This window comes from Heptranchias perlo, chromosome 1 (genome assembly GCF_035084215.1).
Source record: "Heptranchias perlo isolate sHepPer1 chromosome 1, sHepPer1.hap1, whole genome shotgun sequence".
NCBI classification, from domain to species: Eukaryota; Metazoa; Chordata; class Chondrichthyes; order Hexanchiformes; family Hexanchidae; genus Heptranchias; species Heptranchias perlo.
The window spans coordinates 116,327,634-116,348,948 of NC_090325.1; the positions used below are offsets into that span (position 1 = coordinate 116,327,634).

At 41.1% G+C, this 21,315-nt stretch overlaps 1 protein-coding gene across 5 annotated transcripts in view; it reads right to left on the minus strand.

Annotated features, from left to right (window-relative positions):
• Window positions 1-21,315, minus strand: part of ptpn13 (protein tyrosine phosphatase non-receptor type 13) — a 265,922-nt gene that overhangs the window by 123,676 nt on the left and 120,931 nt on the right. For all 5 annotated transcript variants that reach the window (XM_067990460.1, XM_067990453.1, XM_067990445.1 and 2 more), the window contains exons 11-18: window positions 18,691-18,765; window positions 16,901-17,075; window positions 12,007-12,157; window positions 9,846-9,984; window positions 9,083-9,235; window positions 7,597-7,779; window positions 5,329-5,482; window positions 3,852-4,284 (exon numbers count right to left, since the gene is read on the minus strand). In XM_067990460.1, the coding sequence (XP_067846561.1) occupies window positions 3,852-4,284; window positions 5,329-5,482; window positions 7,597-7,779; window positions 9,083-9,235; window positions 9,846-9,984; window positions 12,007-12,157; window positions 16,901-17,075; window positions 18,691-18,765 (1,463 nt within the window). The remainder of the gene's footprint in view (window positions 1-3,851; window positions 4,285-5,328; window positions 5,483-7,596; window positions 7,780-9,082; window positions 9,236-9,845; window positions 9,985-12,006; window positions 12,158-16,900; window positions 17,076-18,690; window positions 18,766-21,315) is intronic.

Consider the following 21,315-nt stretch of genomic DNA (forward strand, 5'->3'; position numbering starts at 1 on the left):
GGTGTTCCAATGATTTTGCTGCTTTTGTCCTTGGTGGTAGAGGTCAGGGGGCTGAGAGCTGCTAATGAAGTAAGTTTGGTGAGTTGCTACAGTGCATGCTGTAAGTAGTACATACTGCAGCCAGTGGTGGATATCAAATCCATGGCAGGGGTGCCAATCAAGTTGAACTGCTCTGTCCAGGATGGTTTTGCGCTGCTTAAGTATTGTTGCAGCTGCATCCATCCAGATAAATGCTGAGTTTTCCAATACAGTCCTGACTTAATTGAGAAGATTTGAATGGACAGGAGGTGAGCCAGCCTCCGCCTTGCTCACGTAGCTACTGTGTTGATGTGGCTGGTCCAGTTAAGCTTCTGGTCAACGGTGCCTTCAAGAATGTTGATGATGGGGGACTCGGCGATGGTGGTTAGGGGGAGGTGGTTGCATTTTTTCTTGTTGTAGATGGTCATTATCTGCCACTTGTCAGCTCAAGCTGGGTGTTGTCCAGGTCCTGCTGTAGGCTTGCATAGGCTGCATTATTATCAAAAGGAGTTGTGAATGGAGTTGAACACTGTAGAATCTTGAGCAAACAGCCCCACACCTGACCTTATGATGGAGGAAAGGTCATTGATGAAGCAGCTGAAGACAATTGGGCCAAGTTTGCTGCCCTGAGGAATTCGGGCGATGATGACCCAGCGCTGCGATGATTGGTCTCCCAACAACCACACCCATCTCTCTTTGTGTCGAGCATGACTCCAGCCTCTGGAGACTGTTTCCCTTGACCACCATTGACCTCAGTTTTACAAGGGCTCCTTAGTGTTATACTGGGTCAAAATCGGCCTAGATGTCAAGGGCAGTTACTCGTAGATCTCCTCTGTTCTCAGTGTATTGGTTAAGTGGTTTAAAAAAAGTGATTTTCTGCCTGGATCTAGATATTGCAAAAGCATTTGATGTATTAAATAGAAGTTGTTTGGAACTTGAGGCTTCTTCATACAATTTAATGCAGGGCATGAACTCCATCTAATTAATAGCAAGTGCAATATGAATTGAAGGGGGAAAAATAGGCTCAGGAACTAATTTTGTAGTAGGTCTTTGGTGGAAGAGATTTGGATTTTATATATTTAAAAAAAAAACACATGTTGTCTACATCCATACAGAAACAATTTTCTAAAGCAAATTAAAATGGTAAATGTGATGAGGCCAAATGAGTGGAAATACTGTATAATGGTATGCATTCTGGAATGCCAAGGGACATCAGAGAGGACATAGCAGAGGCTCTGACCACAATCTTTCAAACATCCTCAGATATGGAAGTTGTGCCAGATGTTTGGAGGGTTGCCAATTTGACACCTCTGTTCAAAAAGCAAGGGATAAAGCACGTAACAAAAGGACAGGCAGCCTAACATCGGCAGTGGTTAAGCTTCTAGAGATCATAATACAGGATAAAATTCATACTTCCTTAGAAGACATGGGTCAAGTAAGGACAGCCAGTATGGATTTGCAAACAGCCAAGTCGTGTCTGATGAAATTAATCGAGTTCTTTGAGGAAATAACAGTGTAGTGATAAAGGAAATACAGTGGGATGTTGTGCATATGGATTTTCAAAAGGCATTTGATAAGGTGCCACATAGGAGGTTTGATGATAAAATTAAGGCACATGGTATTAAAGGGAATATGGCTACATAGGTAGGAAATTGGTTAAAGGACAGAAAACAGACACAAGTGTCAATGGATTTTTTTGGACTGTGGGTGTGGACTGTGGGTGTAAACAGTGGTGCCCGCCCTGGGGTCAGTTTTGGGACAACTGTTCATGGACTTGGGTACAATGGACCATAACAGCAAAATCTGCATATGACACATAAAATGGTTAACTGTCAAAACAACTAAGTGGCTAGCAACTTCTCGAGGACATAGTCTTGTTAGTAGATTGGGCAGATGGACATCAAATGAAATTTTGTGTGTAGAAATGTGTTATATCTTGGGAGGAAGAACAAGAGAACATATATACTACATGGTAAAACTTTAAAAGTAGAACAGCAGAAACACTTTTGGGTTCAGATGTACAAATCTTTACAAATGAGGGAACAAGTTGATGAAGCTGTAAAAAAAAGTATATGGGATCCTATGCTTTATCAATAAGGGCATAAAGTACAAAAGCAGGGATAATGCTAAACCAATACAAATCTTTGATCAGGCCGAGATTATTGTGTCCCATTTTGGGTACCTTGCCTTAGGAAGGATGTCAAGGTCATGATGAGGGTACATAGAAATTCACCAGGTTGATACCAGAAATGAAAGGCTTTAGTTATGAAGAAAGATCAGAAAAACTGGGACTCTTTTCATTAGAGCAGAGTAGGTTAAGAGACTATCTGATGAGGTGTTCAAAATTATGAAAGGTTTTCCCTATTACCTTATCAAAACCTATGAGATTGAATTTTTTTGGAGTTTCTTGTCTGGATCCATCATTCATTTGATTCTGTGCTGCCGAGTCTAACCAACCAAGCTGATACAAATTGGGAATTCGACAAGAGCATACATTCTTGCCTGCTTAACAGCCTTTGCATCATGACTCCCTGCTTTGAGTCCTGGATTGGACGTGAGCACTCCTTGTAATGGATTAGAGTAGCAATTGATCAACTGATATGACAGGCAAAAGTAAAACCACTAAGCATTTAAGAGCTAAAAAAGACTTTATTTACCTTTTCCAAAACCTGATTAAAATGGCAGGGCCTGGCTCTGCAAGTTGAATAAAAGTAATGATGTTGGGAGCTTGGAGAATCTTCTCAAAACTGGGTGGGTGGGCAATTGAGCTATTGTGCAGATCCTGGGTCATTATACAGGGCAGGTTCTGATGACATCAATACAAAAAGAATTGCTCGATTCCTCAGAACCAATCAAGATTCAGCAGGTTCTTATGGTGTGCAAGAGATGCATAAATGACGAAGAATGTGTAGGTTTTGAGGGGGCAGAAGAAATCTGTTAATGTTCTAGGGAGGAAGATAAAGCTGCAGGCTCAAAACCATTCTCTAAAGAGCTAGATGTTTAGAGGATCACTTGGTAAGTACTATGACAATATAATACAAGTTACAAATCAGAAAGCAGCACCCTAACTATTGGACTGCAAAGCTGTTTCAGAAGAGGCACTATAATTTTTTTTACTTAATGCCACCATTTCCTTTAAGAGCAAGAGAGATAATACACACTTCTTTAATAACATTAATTTTATTATTTTATATTTACATATATATGCAAAATGTATTTTAAAGTAATAAATCTAAGGGCAACTAGGAATGAGCAATAAATGCGGCTTTGCCAGCAGCACCCAGGTCCCGAGAACAATTTTTAAAAATCTATCTGATTTATTCACAAAACTGATTTATATTTACTAAACATTTTCTTACTGATCTTCCAGGTGATTACAATGATCGTATTTAGAATTCTGTTTTAAGACAAAATAATCTCTCAGGCTGCAGTTTTGTTCCACCATGGAATTTATCTATCACACTAAATAAATTTAAAATCTGTGTCACTTTGGACTGTAGCATTATCATTTTATGACAAGAGCTAATCCCCTCTTCAAAGATATATCAAAATGCTCCCTTTGTCTTGTTGTCCATCTTTTCCTTAAGGCTCTGAAGTGCCTTGGGATGTTCTTTTTCTACCTTAATGGTACTACATAAATGCAACGTGCTGTTTTGTTGTTGTTGAAGACGATGACAATTCTGGATGAGCACTCTCAGACCAAATACTTTATTTTGGCTATTCAGACCGTTGATAATGCAGTTGCGACCATCTATTTCCAATACTGCAGACCTACTTCACATCTAAAACCATTCTTTATACCAACAAAGATAATATACAAGATGAAAATTTACCTGCTTTTGATTCGTCGCTCACTTCCCGCCACGGACTCGGTGTCTGACCGAGGATGTAAATGCTTCACTTTGAGTTCAGAGTCCCCTTCCAGCAGATTTGAAGAACGAAACAACTGGCTGCTAAAAACGGGCGTACTTCTTCGTTTTGACTCGGAAACTTGGCTAAGATCATAATAAGATTTGCTGAGGATGGGAGGACGTTGGTCCCAAAGAGTTCCGGATACCTGGTCTTTTGAGAGGCTGTGCAGAGGCTGATTCAAAGCCGCCTCCGACCTGGACATGCGTTTCAGGAGTTCGGAACGCATCAGCTGCGACTGATCAGTTAATCTGCTGTATGCACTGACAGCAAGACTAATACTACTATTCACCCTGCCCATGGTGAATAAACCTGCAGAGTCTCCATTATAGTTCAGGTTGCTGGCAGATAAACTTTCTAAAAAGGGGGAACGGGGAGGGGAAAAAAATTAAATTCAGTAAGCACATTGTTATTACTTCCCTCCCCCAAGCTCCTCTGTGGCATACATCTTTCTCTCAAACTTTCACTAGTTCCATACTATACCCAGCCTCTTAGGAAATGAGAGAAAGTGGCAGACAGTGATGACATTTTTAATTGTTTTACTCCTTATGAGAGGGGCTTAGGCTCCCACGTTGAGACTGGGAATTCAAGGTATGGGGAACTGCAGACACAAACGCATATCTTGCCTCTCAGTGGTCCAGTGGGTTGAAGCTTCAGTACTGTGCCATCACAGCTATTAAATTTTGCAATATTACACTAAGTATGCTGGTAACAGCTGGAAAAAAGCAAACTTTTTCTCAACTAATTTTGTAAATAGTGATCTCAATGGCCATCTTTGGCAGCTTCACCAGTTACCTACACCTATTACTACTGTTTGCTAAAATTATGAGTAGCTGTGCAGCCATCATAGCTAGATCATTACTGAAGCATATACTGTAAGAATAAAGTCATGGCTTTAACACTACATCCCCATTTATCTCATTTCCAAATGATAAAACAACTCAACACAGGGGTACCTGGTTTTATTTCACGTGAGCCTGCAAACCACTCATTTCAATGTTTCCATCCAAAGCACTGAACAATTAAATCTGGATTTCTCCATCAGGGTTATTTGAATACTTGCAGTAATCCATTTATTTTTCTGAAAACCCACACTCTTTTCCAACACTCTACACTGTCTTTTGCAGAAGCTGCCAGATTTTAAAATCAGTAGTGTGTAAAAGTCATGGAACAAGTGGCTGGATTATAATCATGAACTGTATGTTATCAGTTACAATCGATTTATTTTAATGGGAATGACAAATGGGAAGATAATAGCGGGCTTGGGGGATATTTGAATCTCCATTTTAACATTTAATTTTTTTCTTCCCAACTATTTGATTGCAAGAGTTAGGAAATGTCCTCCTTTCCACAGAACAAAGTCCTACAAAGTACGTGGAAATAAAAAGGTTACATCCATACCAATTTCCTGATTGTTCTTTCGTGCCCTCATCTGCAGCTGGAATTTGTGTTGGCATGAGGCCAGATGCAGGAAATACTGACAGGTCTTGCTGCTATCTGTCTGAAACAGATGCTTTATGCCATCTGAAGTGTTCTGCAATGTAATCTTCTTTTTCTGTGTCAATCAGGAGGACAATACAGAGTTTGGAATAAACATAAGTGATGCACTGGATTGAGCAGAAATTGATAGAACATATCCGTACTTCAGTACAATGCAAACCTCATGCGTGTTCAAGTGTATAATGTTTACCCAATATGAAATGATAGCAGGTTTACTATCCAGATTACACACGCTCATTCATTTGTAAGTAAATGCTTACTCTAAATGTACAAACTTAGATCAGATGATTTTACAATTGCTACTCACCACCACCACTACCCCCACCCCCAACCCCCAAAAAAAAGACAAGGTGGAATACTTGCTTCTAAATCAACCCAGGATATATTAATAGTGCCAGACAAATGCCAGGCAATGACTATATCCAACAAGAGTGTCTAACCACCTCCCCTTGACATTCAACGGCATTACATCACTGAGTCCCCCACCATCAACAACCTGGGGGTCACCATTGACCAGAAACTTAACTGGATCAGCCACATAAATACTGTGGCTACAACAGCAGGTCAGAGGCTGGGTATTCTGCGGCGAGTGACTCATCTCCTGACTCCCCAAAGCCTTTCCACCATCTACAAGACACAAGTCAGGAGTGTGATGGAATACTCTCCACTTGCCTGGATGTGTGCAGCTCCAACAACACTCAAGAAGCTCGACACCATCCAGGACAAAGCAGCCCGCTTGACTGGCACCCCATCCACCACCTTAAACATTCAATCCCTTCATCACCGGCGCACTGTGGCTGCAGTGTGTGCCATCCACAGGATGCACTGCAGCAACTCGCCAAGGCTTCTTCGACAGCACCTCCCAAACCCGCGACCTCTACCACCTAGAAGGACAAGGGCAGCAGGTACATGGGAACAATACCACCTGCACGTTCCCCTCCAAGTCACACACCATCCCGACTTGGAAATATATCGCCGTTCCTTCATCGTCGTTGGGTCAAAATCCTAGAACTCCCTTCCTAACAGCACTGTGGGAGAACCTTCACCACACGGACTGCAGCAGTTCAAGAAGGCGGCTCACCACCACCTTCTCAAGGGCAATTAGGGATGGGCAATAAATGCCGGCCTCGCCAGTGACGCCCACATCCCATGAACGAATAAAAAAAAAAGAAAAATGTTTGCTTTCAAAATAATTGGGACACAATTGGAAAAGAAAATGTGATCATGATGGATAAGGGAACTCAACAGATAAATCATTTATCACTTCTTAGTTGAAGGAAGAATAATGGGAGAACATTACAGAAGCAAAATTCTGAAAATCCGAAAGGATCGCAATGCCGGGTAAAAAGGGGGAACTGGTGGCATAGTGAGTTACAACACTGTCCTTTCACCTCTGTAAATAACTTAAATCCAATTCAGACTCTGGAAATGCAAGACTTTTCTCTTTCTATTCTCCACCAGACAGTTGTAAGGCCATAAATTAATTGAGCTTCGAAAATAACCTCCAATATATCAAACTGAATTTCATCCAGGGGAGGTTTAAAAAATGGGGAAACAAAAAGACAATGAGGGTGATTTTAACCCCCAAGAATGGGTGGATTGGGGGCAGGTGGGAGTTGAAAATAGTTGTTTTTTTGGGTCGCAACCACAAAATTTTTGGACTTTGCATTCCCAGTGGGAAGCCTGTACTTTTACCACCCACGTTAAACCCGGAAGTGAAGACGGGTTGTGGTTGCGACCCGAAGAAACTATTATTTTCAACTCCCACCCACCCCCAACCCACCCGTTCTTGGAGATTAAAATCACCCCCAATTTCTTCTACAGATGATAACCACAGAGCACTCGTTAAAATGCCTTATCATTTCAACGTCCATTAATTTTTTCAGTTATTTGTTGTATTACTTCAAAATAATTTTCCTCTGCAATTTAAGAAGAAACAGAAATAAAAACTATGTGTAAAAGACTTCCTTGTGAACTAGTTTTTCTTACATATCCCTGTCCAACAGTTTTCAATCGTTAACAAAAAACTTTCAGCGTGTATTTGAAACTTAATTTACGAAACAAGTCAATACCTGACAGAACACTACTAGCAACAGTTAAATCAGTAAAGCAATAAAACCAGCCTTAGCTACTGTACATGATGATGGATCGGAGCTGAAACACACTTACACTAAAAGCGATTTTTTTTGTATCTCTCCATGGAAACTGAAGAACTACTGTTCTGACCCCATTTTGAATCTCATAAACAATTACGCCTTTGGAACAAATGCCCAGATTTATTCCAGTCAGAGATTTCTTTTCTGGCAGAACCCGATAGAACAGCACTCCATACTCAGGCAGCCTTTGACATATCTGAAAGCCAAGCCAAATAAAAAAGTAACAGATAAATAAGCACACACACACAAAAAAAACCCCAGTGAAAAAACACCTTGCAATTTTGAGAGCATTGTGGTGTAATAAAGAGTGAGCACGCTGATGAAAATGCTTTTTTTCCCCCTTCAGAAGTCAGGTTCAAACAATTAAAATTCAGGTTTTTGTGGAAAAGTATCTAAACCTGTCAGCAGCTTGTGAGCTGCACTGCATCAAAGCACATGAATATAACTTTACCATAAAGATCTCTGGATCCTGCCATCTCCATTGAACATCCAGGGTTGTATAGGTGGCTGTTGGAATGTCCATTAATCTAGTAGGAAACAGGTAGATGCATACTCCACAGGAACCCAGGCCTACCATCACCTCTCCAACTGCTAGTCAACATGTATTTGATTTGTGTGTGCATGTTTGTGTCACTGCTGTGATTGCAAATCTAAACAGTAATCAACATTACAATGAAAAAAATACAAGAGAACGCCCAATGGTGGTGTGCAGGCCTCTGTGGATGTGCACCTCCAGGATAGCTGTTTATTTATTTATTTAATTGATTGTGTTTAGTAACAGCAGGCAGTGCCAAAAAAGTACTCAAGTAATCTGTTGTACTACTCTTTAAATTTCTAACATTAGAAAGAGGTCAAACGTCCATCAGCTCTTCTGTAATATTAGAAATTTCACCAGATGTCACAGGCCAGCGAGCAGCATATACACAAAAGTTCAGCTTCTCACAATTTGAAAAAAGCATGAGTGGACAGTACAACTGCAGCTTCCCACTCAGAGCCCACTCAAAAGTGCTCCAAATACTGCACTTTTGATATAGCAGTTTATAAGAAAATCAGAAATTGATTCGCAGTAAATACTGTTCCTTCAATCTAAGCAAATAGCAAAAGTAAACCTGCTGAGGGTATTAGGCAGGCAGGAGAAAAAAACAAGTAACCTTACCAGCTTCCGACTCTCTTACTGTTGAATTCTCTGAATGCTCAAATACATGTACATAATGTATTTAACAATCTAACAAAGAGTAAATGACACTATTTTACCAACTGAATCAACAGTCTGATTTTATTAAACAGGTAAAAAGATTCTATACTGACCCACTGATTTTTTTTTTCTCTTTATGAATGTAACTATCAGCACAACATCACCTAAAGGTGCAAAGTTTATTACTCCACCCTCGAGTTGAAATGACAGACAGATTTTAGGGGGCAATTACTTACTCCAACAATGATCAACAAAAATGGAAATGCTGTTTCTCCCTCCCATTTTCCACATTAAGATGAATTACCTTTAGAAACTCAAGCTCAGATTCTGCTTCTGTGGCTCCACAATATGTGATGTGCAGTTTAGGCAGCTCCTCCTTCATGTAAGACTGCTCCAAAGACTCCATCACTCTAATTTGCAAATAATGCTCGAGCCTGAAATAACTCTTCCCATGAAACTATTAACAGAAGTGAAACACATTAAATATTTTTATGACACAATATTGATTGAGTACGATTTTTGTTTGGAGGGGAGGTGTGCATGTATTGTCTCACACAATTGAAACAGAAGTTTTCAAACTTTTCTGCCAACACTGACACACTCACAGAGACTCCCTGTCCCAAATTGCAAAAGACAGCGTCAACTACCCAAAGAAAATTGCTGTTATTATTGCAGAAAACATTTTTACTGGTGTACAGCAACAGAAATAACACGACAGCAAGTCAGCAAATAAACAAAAATACAGAAAGCTGATAAGACAGACAGAAACCCAGTGACCCTGCTAATCCTGGTCCTGTTTGAAAACCTATGAACTAAAGAAACATCTTATTTGCTACATTGACAGATTATAATCTCCTGTTTCTTGATCATCAGTGTCTCTCCTGGCCTCTCCAATTCATTTGTGTTCTAGCCATGCCTCCCCCACACCCCTTTGCCTCAGACAGGTGTCCTCCTTTTCATTTTTGTCCTTCTATCTGCCTCAATCATAAAGCCCAGAGAAAAATATAGCATGCAGAATGTACCTGCAGTTTATTCAAAATACTACAGAGCAGTAGCTAGAAGCATACCTCTGGCTGGTAGTCCCCAAATTCAGCTTGAAGAGCTAACGAAGCAAGCAACAAGGCTGTTTCATCATTACAGTGCAACCTCTCTTCCAAGATATCCCTCCGCAACTGCAAATAGTACTGATGCCTGGTCAGTGTGTGCCTTCATAAAAATTAAGAGTGACTTAAATAAGTGATAAATTATCCTGAAACAAGAAATCAATTACTGCAAAATATCAGTTCTGTGATTTTTTTTCTTTTACTATTCATTCCAAAATTAAGGACAGCAGGATTTAGGTGGTACAGCAGGAAACAGGTTTTGAACCTATGTCAGATAGGATGAAAGTTCCCTGCCTTTAACAGCTGTAAGGGACCTACAAGCAACTAATTTAGGCAGTCTTATTTTCAGTTTCTACTAGTGCACAAAGCTGCTATAATTTAGAATTAAGTGCCACTAAATTGTACACAAATTTGTGTCGTAAATATAGTCAAAGAGGCCCAATGATTATAATGATTGGGTGGTGCAATGGGTTAGAACACCACCCTTTCATTTCAGAGTCTGACTCCAGCGCAGACAAATGGAATGAAAGTCTCCCCTTTCTGCTGAATACAAGGGTCCTAACTGAAATTTATCTGGTCATTCTTAACCCATTTCCTAATGGATGAGATTTCACAGAACAAAACTGCTTAAAATACAACACTAAACCAGCAATCTCTAACAGGGAGACCACAAGGAACGATGCTGAAGTATGTCGAAAAAACACTGCATTGGTGCTTTGCTGAGGCTGGGGCAGAGTGAGGGAAGTTTTACTCTGTATCCAACCTTGCTATATCTAAACAGAGTGCAAATGTCGGAAGATGTTTAATTCTCATGCATTAACATTCCTACAATTTGATGAGCAAAGCTATTCAGCAATTCAAAAAAAATTCATACAGATACCAAATGTGTTTTACTTCGGGGGATGGGGGGAGTGGGGCGGAGTAGTGGAGAAGAGAGTAGAATAGGACTGCTTTGTTATAATTGTGGAATGGAAGTTGCAGTGCCATCAAACCACTGCAGGCTTCATTTCTTTTGAAGATTTCAATACCTACAGTCTCGGTGTTACACTGATTTCAGTGAACAGCAGGGGGTGCTAGGAACTAAGGCTCAGTGACAGAATATCACGTTAAAAATGCTGCAAAGATTTGGGGAGTGGGGGGAGAAGAAGAGAGAAGCTACCTTGTGCTTATTGAATTTTCTGCATCTTAAAACAGTTATATTATTTTTAAGCTGAAATGAATTCAGATCTCTACATTAACAAATAGACACTTCGGGATTAAGCTATCACTAGTGAACCAGACAGGTAAAAAAATCAGTTTGCAATGAACATAAAACAGTGGAGATGCATAACTATGACAAAATAATATCGTACATTTTAATGTAAAAAATGCCCAAAATTCAAGGTTTTATGTTTTCTTCCCAAAACAGAGGACTAGTAATTATATTCATAGAATCATAGAAAATTTATGGCACAGAAGGAGGCCATTCGGCCCATCGTGTCCGCGACGGCTGAGAAACGAGCCACCCAGCCTAATCCCACTTTCCCGCATTTGATCCGTAGCCCTGCAGGTCACAGCTCTTCAGGTGCACATCCAGGTATTTTTTAAATGAGTTGAGGGTTTCTGCCCCTACCACCCTCTCAGGCAGTGAGTTCCAGGCCCCCACCACCCTCTGTGTGAAAACATATTTCCTCATTTCCGCTCTAATCCTTCTACCAATCACTTTAAATCTATGCCCCCTGGTTATTGACCCCTTCGCTAAGGGAAATAGATCCTTCCTATCCACTCTATCTAGGCCCCTCATAATTTTGTACATCTTAATCAATTCACCCCTCAGCCTCCTCTGTTCCAAGGAAAATAACCCCAGCCTATCCAATCTGTCATCATAGCTAAAATTCTCCAGTCCTGGCAACATCCTCGTAAATCTCCTCTGCACCCTCTCTAGTGCAATTACATCCTTCCTGTAATGTGGTGACCAGAACTGTGCACAGTACTCAAACTTAAATTTGGGAGGTAATTCTAAATCTTACCATTTTTTTAAATGACAAATTACAGAGATTATTATGAATCATCTTTAGTTTAGTTAATCTTGAGAGTTTCTTGATCTTTCAGACTAGATTTTTCATGGATAAAGAAGAGTACTTACTGGATTAAACTGACATCTTCTACAAAAAACTTTATGCGGAGAAAAAGGATGAAATTTACGGTAATTCTGTTCTTTTTCTTCACCTCTTTCCATCCCTCTGGTGCCACTTTGGACAATTTAGTGTCAGGGTCAGCAAAAAAGAATTCATTTTCTAAAAAACAAAACATTTTGATATCTGGTTTACACGTTTTTAGCGGTTTTATATATTTTTGTGTGACACACTCGATATGATTGCAATTACTTCCAGCAACAATTTGCAATTATACTGAAATTTCAATGTCGATAAATGTTCCAAGGCACTTCACAGAGGCGCAATTATACAAATGGACGGTGAGATAAAGGAGAAAACATTAGGAGAGGTGATCGAAAACTTGGTCGAACAAGTGGGTATTAAGGAGAGTGTTAAACAGGTGGAAGGGTTTAGGGAGGGAATTCCAGAGCCTGGGGCCTAGATGACCGAAGGCACGGCTGCCAATGCTGGGGCAAAGGAATGGAGGGGGAATGCACTAGAGGCTAGATTCAGAGGAATAGAAAGTTTGGGGAAGAAGTGGGGGGGTGTAGGGCTGGAGGAGGTTACGCAAATAGGAAGGGTGAAGGCCATGAAGAGATTTGAACACGAGGATGAGAATTTTAAATCTGAGGTGTTGGGGAACCGGAAGCTAACATAGGTCAACAAGGACAGGAGTGATGGATGGGCGGGACTTGGTACGGGATAGGATATGGGCAGAGTTTTTGATGCGCTGGAGTTTGCAGAGGGTGGATGGCCAGATGAGCGTTAGAATAGGTGAGTCTGGAGGTGATTAAGGCATGGATGAGGGTTACAGCAGCAGATGAACTGAGGCAGGGGCAGAGACGGGCGAGGAGGAAGTAAGCAATCTTTGCGATGGAGAGTATATGGGGTCGGAAGCTCAACTCGGGGTTAAATAGAACGCCAAGATTGCAAAAGAGTTTGTTTCAGCCTGAGACAATTGCTGAGGTGGGGGGGGGGGGGGGGTGGATAGAATTGGTGGTGAAGGTATGGAATTTGTGCCGGGTGCAGAAGACTATGGCTTCAGTCATCCAAATGTTACCTGGTGGAAATTGCAGTTCCAAGATTGGATATTGGACAAGCAGTCTGACAACACAAAGGCAGTGGACAGGTCAAAAGAGGCTGTGGAGAGGTAGAGTTGGGTGTCGTCAACATACATATGAAAGCTGACCTCATGTCTGTGGATGATGTCACCAAGGAGCAGCATCTAGATGAGGAAGAGGAGGGGGCCAAGACCAATTCTTTGGGAGACTCTGGAGAAATGGGATGGGATGGGAAGAGAAGCCATTGCTGGAGATGCTCAGACTACGATTTGATAAGTAAGAGTGGATCAAGCAAGAGCAAACTTACAGAGTTGGACAATAGAGGAGGATTGTGTGGTTCACCATGTCAGTGGTGCAGAGAAGGTGAGGATGGATAATGCACCACAGTCACAGTCACAGAGGATGTAATTTGTGATTTAGGTTTCCATCCATGAAACAGCCCTAACCGAATTGGAGAGATTCAAACGTGCCATAAATGATCCTTTGCCCCTCATCCCCCAGGATGCTAACCTAAAATAATTCCAAATTTTTACAAACTAAGACAAAAAGTAATCATGGTTGGTCTCAATCATGAACATCTCTATTTACAGTGCAGTCTAAAGAAAATGCAGATTTTCATTTTCATGTGCTAAATGCTTCACAATCCTAAAAGATCTACGAGCAGGGGTGGACTGACCATATGGGAAATCGAGTGTGTCCCCATGAATGATTCCATAGCACTGTATTATTGGCGTCCCCCCCACTTTTCCCCTGAGAATCCCGCACGTCCTTTTGGGGATGTGTTCCCCCCACCCCTCCTGCTCCTAGGAAGGCAACAGAAAATGCCAATTTAAAAACACTACAATAAAATTAGTTAAGAATATTCAGATTATAAGAATTATGACAATTACCCTGGGTAAAATTTAAGGAAGAAAAGAACGGCTAATCCCAGTCAGAGCCAGCTCCATGATACATATTGTGTGACACAGTAGCTAGCATTTTGTTTTTGTCAAGATCTTTTATCATCCTTACAAACCTGATTGGTGCCTGTGACAATTCAGATTTGTTCCCAATATTTTTTTAGTCATTGACTCCATATAGGTGATCTCCTGCTCGCTATGATCTCCTGCTCGCTATGATCTGAAGCATTTAGCATATGGGATATAGCATGCTGCATGGCCAACAATTCGTCCTTTTGTTATAAACTTGCTGCTTGACAAAAAGAAGAATTCCACTACATCTCACTTCACTTCAGATATCAAATAATACCAACCATGCCGGCAACTTTTTGTAACAAGCTAAGCTATTAAACAAGCTTATTCAAAATAGAATTATTTACAGAATCAGGCAATACAATACTGGAAGTCTGGAAACAGTGTACAAGGAGTTGATCAAATAAACCATCATTCAGACAACCTTTTGAATTGTTCATAAAGAAGATGAGATAAGATACTTCTCAGCGAAATAAGCGATCTTGTTCCTCAGCAAAACAGAATACAGTCTTTATACAAATTACAGTTAAGTATGAGCTTACAGAGCTTAATTCATCTGTGTGCTGCAGCAAGACAAACAATATGGAGCCGTAATTGCCAGTTCTGTAATATTTATATCCAGGATTCCACTTTGATCTAAATGTGTTTTCCTTTTTGCCAATTTTCAGTAGCCTGTCTGGATGAGATTACAGGGCAAATACACTATTCATGAAGCAATCCTACAAGGTAGTGAGGTATGATCTATCAAATTAAATTCATAGACAACTTATATGAACAATTAACAAGATGTTTTTTATCATAGTTTTCAACAATTTTGCAATTAGAACATTAGCATGTCAAAATACAGTGAGCGCTAAATTGGACCGTGTAGCGCCCGTTGTTTCAACGCTACACGGGCTCTCCGAAATCCAAGATGACTTCTTGGATGTGCACACGCGTTTCCAGCGTGACGTGCACTGGACGCCATCTTGGTATAGGAATTAGCGCAGACGCAGATAACAAACGCTTGAATCATGTAAAGTAGGGAGAAAATGGCTTCAATCAGTGTGCAACGTTGATTTAAAGTGATAGATACCATTTTGGCACTTAACGCTCAACTTAACCCCAACCATCTGAACGTGTCTTAGAGTGCCTGGAGGACTATTTAAAGGGAACATGCAGGATTTACAGGTTGGTGGCTGGATTATTGCTTCTGGCTGTCGAGACATTTATAACTGTTTCTGGAGGTCTCCTAAACTTCAATACTAGGACGCAGTGACATAGCCTAACATTTAGAGCCAGGACATGCAGGAGTGAAATTAGGAAATGCTTCTACATGCAAAGGGTGGGACGCGTGAGGAATGCTCTTCTGCACATGGCAGTTGATGCTAGCTCAATTGTGAAAGTTAAATCTGAGATTGATAGATTTCTGTGAACCAAGGGTATTAAGGGATATGGGGCTAAGGCGGGTATATGGAGTTAGGTCACAGGTCCACCATGATCTCACTGAATGGTGGAAAAGGCTCGACGGGCTAAATGCCACGGCCACTTGCTGCCTCTTGATATGCGCCACCTTCTCCAGCAAAAAAGCGGGACTTGTGCCTGGGTGATGTGCCTGTCATGGTTGAATAGCTGCCAGTGTGTGTGGCCTGTGAATTGTGGGTGGGTGGCTTGAAACAGTGGTAACGTGTAAGGGTGAGAGGAAGCATCTGGTTAGAAGAGTTGAGTATTGATGGAAAGAGTTTGTTGGTATGTGGGTGATGGGGGTGTAATGCGTGGTGCAGTTGGTAGGAGACGCCACATGACAGTTGACCTCACTCACCTTGACCACACATGTCAAAACATTGAACTTCTTCCTGCACTGCATCCACGTTCATGATGCTGTGCGCCTGGCATTGACTTCGTCCCCTGCTGCCTCCCTTGGATATATGTCTGGAGGGCCTCTTGCACCCCCCACCCCCCTGCGGATATAGGATGTCCCTCCTTCTGTCCACCTCTTGCACCAAGGTCTCTAGTGCATCAGCAGAGAACCTTGCACTCTCGCAGGCCTGGTACCAACTCAGATCGGCAGATGTGGGATTTAGTAGTGCGCAACCTTTATTCAATGTTTTACCATAACTCATCAGTGTGTAACCATAGGGATGGGATCTGCATCTGTGTTTTACGTGTGCAATGTCTGATCTCCGTTCAGAATCCGTGCAGACAGTAGGCTGTTATTTTCAGCAAATAACAGGTGTCAGCTACCTTTAAGAGATTTCTAAGAAACATCCTCCCTTTAAGAGATTGAGCACCCTCTGGTGGTGGAAAGTGTGAATTGCATTGATTCCACGTGCAAGGCCTGGAAAGGAACGCTGATTGCAGGTAGTTCCTTGGATGGGCCGAAACTTGCGTCCTGCCTGCACAGGGGCCATTGGGCGCGGGGTAATAGCACATCACGCTACCTACACCCAAAAACGGACCCTATCAAATTTTTCCCTGTGTCTCTTCATAGAGGTGCCATGGCAGTAAACTACACATCTCATCTCTGCCAAAAATGCTGCTGTTTAATGAAGCAGTAACCTCCATTTTGAGTGCAGGGTTTAAAACTGCTATTTGAAAACTAAGCAAAGTTCAGAGAAGCCAGACAAAATTTAATTTTCTGTGACAATGCTGTTGTGAGTTATCTTGATTTTCAAGATCTTGGTTTATACTGGTAGAAATCAGAATGTCCACCTCTCATATCTCAATATCTTGCAAGTGCAGAAAATGCACACAAACACTTGCTGTCCAAAGAATTGCTACCCCAATACTCAAACCTCAGCTCTTTGCTGTAAATATCAAACACTCAAAAAACAATAATTAGAAACTGCAACTTTTAACAGCTATTCATGTACCTTTTAAATATGCCAAAGAAAAAAAGTGATGTTCCACCAGACCAATGTGAGCCACCACCATATCAAACACATCCTTGCATGTAGACTTGGTGTCACAGGTCAACTCCAGGCATTGTCCACTTAGCAACATGATGTTCACTTTCCGACGAAGGTCCTCACCCTTTCCATTCTTAGTCTGTAATCATACATTAATCAGAATATTTTCTTTGGAGCAAGAGATCACAGAATAAGATGAGAAAACAAGTTGATTAATACACCAAATCAAAAGCAAAGGACTGCGGATGCTGGAAATCTGAAATAAAAACAAAATGCTGGAAATACTCAGCAAAGTCAGGCAGCATCTGTGGAGAAAGAAACAGTTAACGTTTCAGGTCAATGACCTTTCGTCAGAATTGGAAGAAGTTGAAGATTTAACAGTTTTTAAGCAAGTATGGAGCCAGGGAAAAGGTGGGGGGACGGGGAAACGCAGGGGAAGTTGATTAAATACTGTCCATTTGTCTAAATTCAAGCAAATGGGTTTTATTTTTTTTTGGAATCTCAATGTCAGTTATTTTAAAAAAATCTTAAAAGGCTGTGACAGTCTGTTAAAATATAGTTAGCCAGATATTAAAAAGGCAGTGTGCACACCCAATTTACATGCCTGTGTAAGCAGTACAAAGTGTCAACAGATGCTTACAAAAATGAACATGTGCACTACACAACAATCTACTTTTCTGCAAAACAAATGTTTAAATAAACATTTTTCAAAATTTATTCTTGGGATGTATGCATCAAGGCTGTAATGAGGTCTGCAGCTGAGTGGTTCTGGCAGAAGCCAAACTGAGCATCAGTGTGCAGGTTGTTGGTGAGTAAGTGCTGCTTGATAGCACCGTTGACGACTCCTTCCATCACTTTACTGCTGACTGGGAGTAAGCTTATAGAGCCAGATTGGATTTCTCCTGCTTTTTGTGGACAGGAGATACCTGGGCAATTTTCCACATTGTCAGGTAGATGCCAGTGTTGTAGCTCTACTGGAGCGGCTTGGCTAGGGATGCGGTTAGATCTGGAGCACAGGTCTTCAGCACTGTAGCCGGGATACTGTTGGGGCCCATAGCCTTTGCTGTGTCTATTTACACTCAGCCATTAACAAACTTAACCCAAATTAAATTTCAATCCGTTTGGTTCTTCCAATGTCTGCTGCTCTTTCAAATGTTACTTCCTCCTTGTTCATTTTCATTATAATAATCATTCTATCCACACACCATGTGCAACTATGAAAAAGCAAAGCAACAGCAGCCATAACGCAATTTTTGCAGCTTGCCAATGGACACAAGCATCGTAATGCAGCATCGCTTTCAGCCCAATATTTCAAACCCTGAAAAGAGTCCTCAGTATCCCAAATTGATACTGAACCTCCCCGCCATCCCACAATGGCTGAACATACTGGGTATTGCCCCCCACCCCCGAGAAGATTTCGCAGGCAGACCAGAATGCAACCTCTTCCCTTTCTCTCTTCCAATACCTCCACCCCCTCCAGTCATCTCTTCCAGTCCCTCTTAACTTTCCCCACCTTCCTCCTCCCTTTTCTCTCCTATCCTTGGTCTCCCTCTCCATCCTTTACCGCCTTCCCTGCCGTGGTCTACTTATTCCCTAGTCTCTAACCCCGCTTGACATGAATCCCACACTTGATCTTGACTCCCCACGTGCATCACTACAGGAGACTGGCTAGTATTTTGTTTTTAAATGGGTGGTAAATTTTGAACAATTTTAGCTGGTTATTGAACAGGAAATATTTTTTCCTTTAATCTTACCAGAATTGATGTAGGAAGATCCAGTGCAACAGAAGGCTCACTGATCATTTTAACAAACTCAGGTCCAAAGAAATTCTGAGGGGAAAAAATAAAGAATGTTTTAATAGGAAATTACTATTGCTCTTTAATGTAGCCACAATTTGAGACAAATTCACCAACAGTCAGACTTGCTTCAGTAATGCATAACAATTTTTCATGTGCTTTTTCTAAAACTTCAATTAAAAAAGTATCATAACAAACTTCTAAGATCTGCGCTCAAAATAAATAGAATATATATGGTGAATGGCTGTTTGGAACCCTGCTTTATCATTTTTGTACCAATGAGATCAATCCGGAGCAACTCAACAAGGAATTTTTCCTTCTTTTTCCTGACAGAGCATTAAGCTTTTTATTTTTAAAAAATTTTGGTGAATTTTTCTGCTTATCAAGGTGAAGGAAGGAAGTGTAGTGATGTTATGAATTCGGGTCTGTCACAGGTATCCACTCAGGTTCCATGGTGTCAGCCATTCCATTAAACGGTCTGGTTGCCTTTTTTTTAAAAAAACAGAAGTTGACTCCCCTGCCCTGTATCTGCTAGCGTGGTGGTAGGACCTGGTAGTGTAAGAATGAAACTCCCTTGTGATCTAGACCAGATCTCTGTGCCTTAAATGCATGTACTGCTTTAATGAGCCAGAAATTGCTTTCAAAATAACGGTAAGCCCAACAGTACTCACCCTTATTAGTGGTGAAATCGAAGAGCAAGTTCCGGTGACCGCACATGCGCAATCAAATGCGGAAATCCGGAACTTGCTCGTCTTGGTCCGCCAGCAATCTGACAGCTACACCCTAAAGGGACATAAGCCGGCTGCAATCAATAGAATCAATGGACCAGCGCCAACTTGCTCTCCAGTCCAGCTGGAAACTAACGAATATCAACACAAAACAGGTACGCTCAGTTTTTTAAATCTAAACTAATTTTTAACAGTGTGGTAAGTCTTAATGACTGCCAAACAACTGCTCAGGTACTAAAAATTAACTTTTAAAAATGTGGAGTCTCATTACTTCTGAGTACAATAGTTTTTTGGACATTTAAAAAAATTAAATTAAAATTTTTTATAACTTTTTCCTTCTGACCCTTTTATCTCAGTCTTTTAATTTTATCCTCTGTTTATTTTGCTTTCTCTATATCATTTTATAATATCTTATCGGGCACATCCGGGTTTTACGTCTGCACTGTTTGTCTATGAACTGCACTTCCCAGTTCTCACAGCATGGCTTGCTTCAAGCTGATTGGTTGAGGAGCCTTACACACAGCCCGGGAAAGAATGCTGATGTTATTTGAACTCCCAGTTCAAGGAGATTGCCACCAAAAAGAACGCGGTAACTTAGTAGGTAAATTTGAATCTAATGAGCGCTGAGCACTACTGCTTCGCCGCTCAGAGCAATTTCCTGGCCAATATCTCTGAAGGCAGACCATGTTAACACTAAGCAAGGCAACTTTTGGTTTGGTTTGTAAGCTTGGGTAACAAATACAGAATGTTGAGTATGAAGAAAGTCACTTGACACAATCAGTTTAACTGCTGTTCACATATCATTACAAATATAAAGAGCATGCGTATGCGTCGGGGAGCCCTTTCACTTAACGTAAGATTGAAAAACTTGCTCTGTCAGGGCAGCGGTTCCTGATTCGCAGCCTACTGCAGCCGAACGATCTTTCGCAACATTTCTGCTGCCTTGACTCTAAGGTGCTAGATATCTTCCTGAATGACAAGACATTCTTGCCAAATAGACCATTGTTTGGGATCGTCGTAAAACAACTGCTCATTCCAAATCCTCTTGTGTGCCTATGGATGGCCAACCCAGCATGGGGAAACTACTCCCTTTCCGACAAGCTACTGCCCAAAATACGTTAAAATTGTTTATGCCACATACTTTTCAAGGAGGAATGGCCAAAGAATTCTGAACCGCGACAAGTTGTAATGATGCTGGACTAGCAACCCAGAAGTTGAGATTTCAAATCCCAACATGGCCAGTTTTGAAAATAAATTCAATAAACCTGGTAATTTGTGGGCTGGCACCAGAAATAAAAATGATCAAGAAAGCAGCCGGATTGTATTAAAAACTGACTGAAGTGACTCCAATCCCACACTATTATGGTGTGTATATAATACCCTCTGAAACGACGCAGCAGGCCACTCATTTGTAAAAACAGACATTACTCAAGAAGACCCATCAGCACCTTCTCAGGGCAACTAAGGATGGGCAATAATTGCTGCCTTACCAGTGGCACTCACATCCTGAACATAAAGTAAAAGTCAGCGTTGAGAAATAGCACAGTCTTCAACCATTTATATCCATCATCTGGATTGAGCATTCCTAGGTTAGATATAGTACAGGATAAATACAATACCCCAAAAATTATGTTTTACCCAACCTCAGAAAAACAACCCCTACTACACCAGTGTGACTTTTCCATTTCTTATGCCAGCTAACCTTGTGGCACCTGAGTGGAGTTGCAAACTTAATATCAAAAGATGGAAGTTTCACTGGTGCGCCCACAAGGTTAGTGCATGCAATCTTAATTCACAGCTGGTAGAGATGGGATATCTTCATCCACCGGTCTGCAAAGAATTCAAACCGGAATTC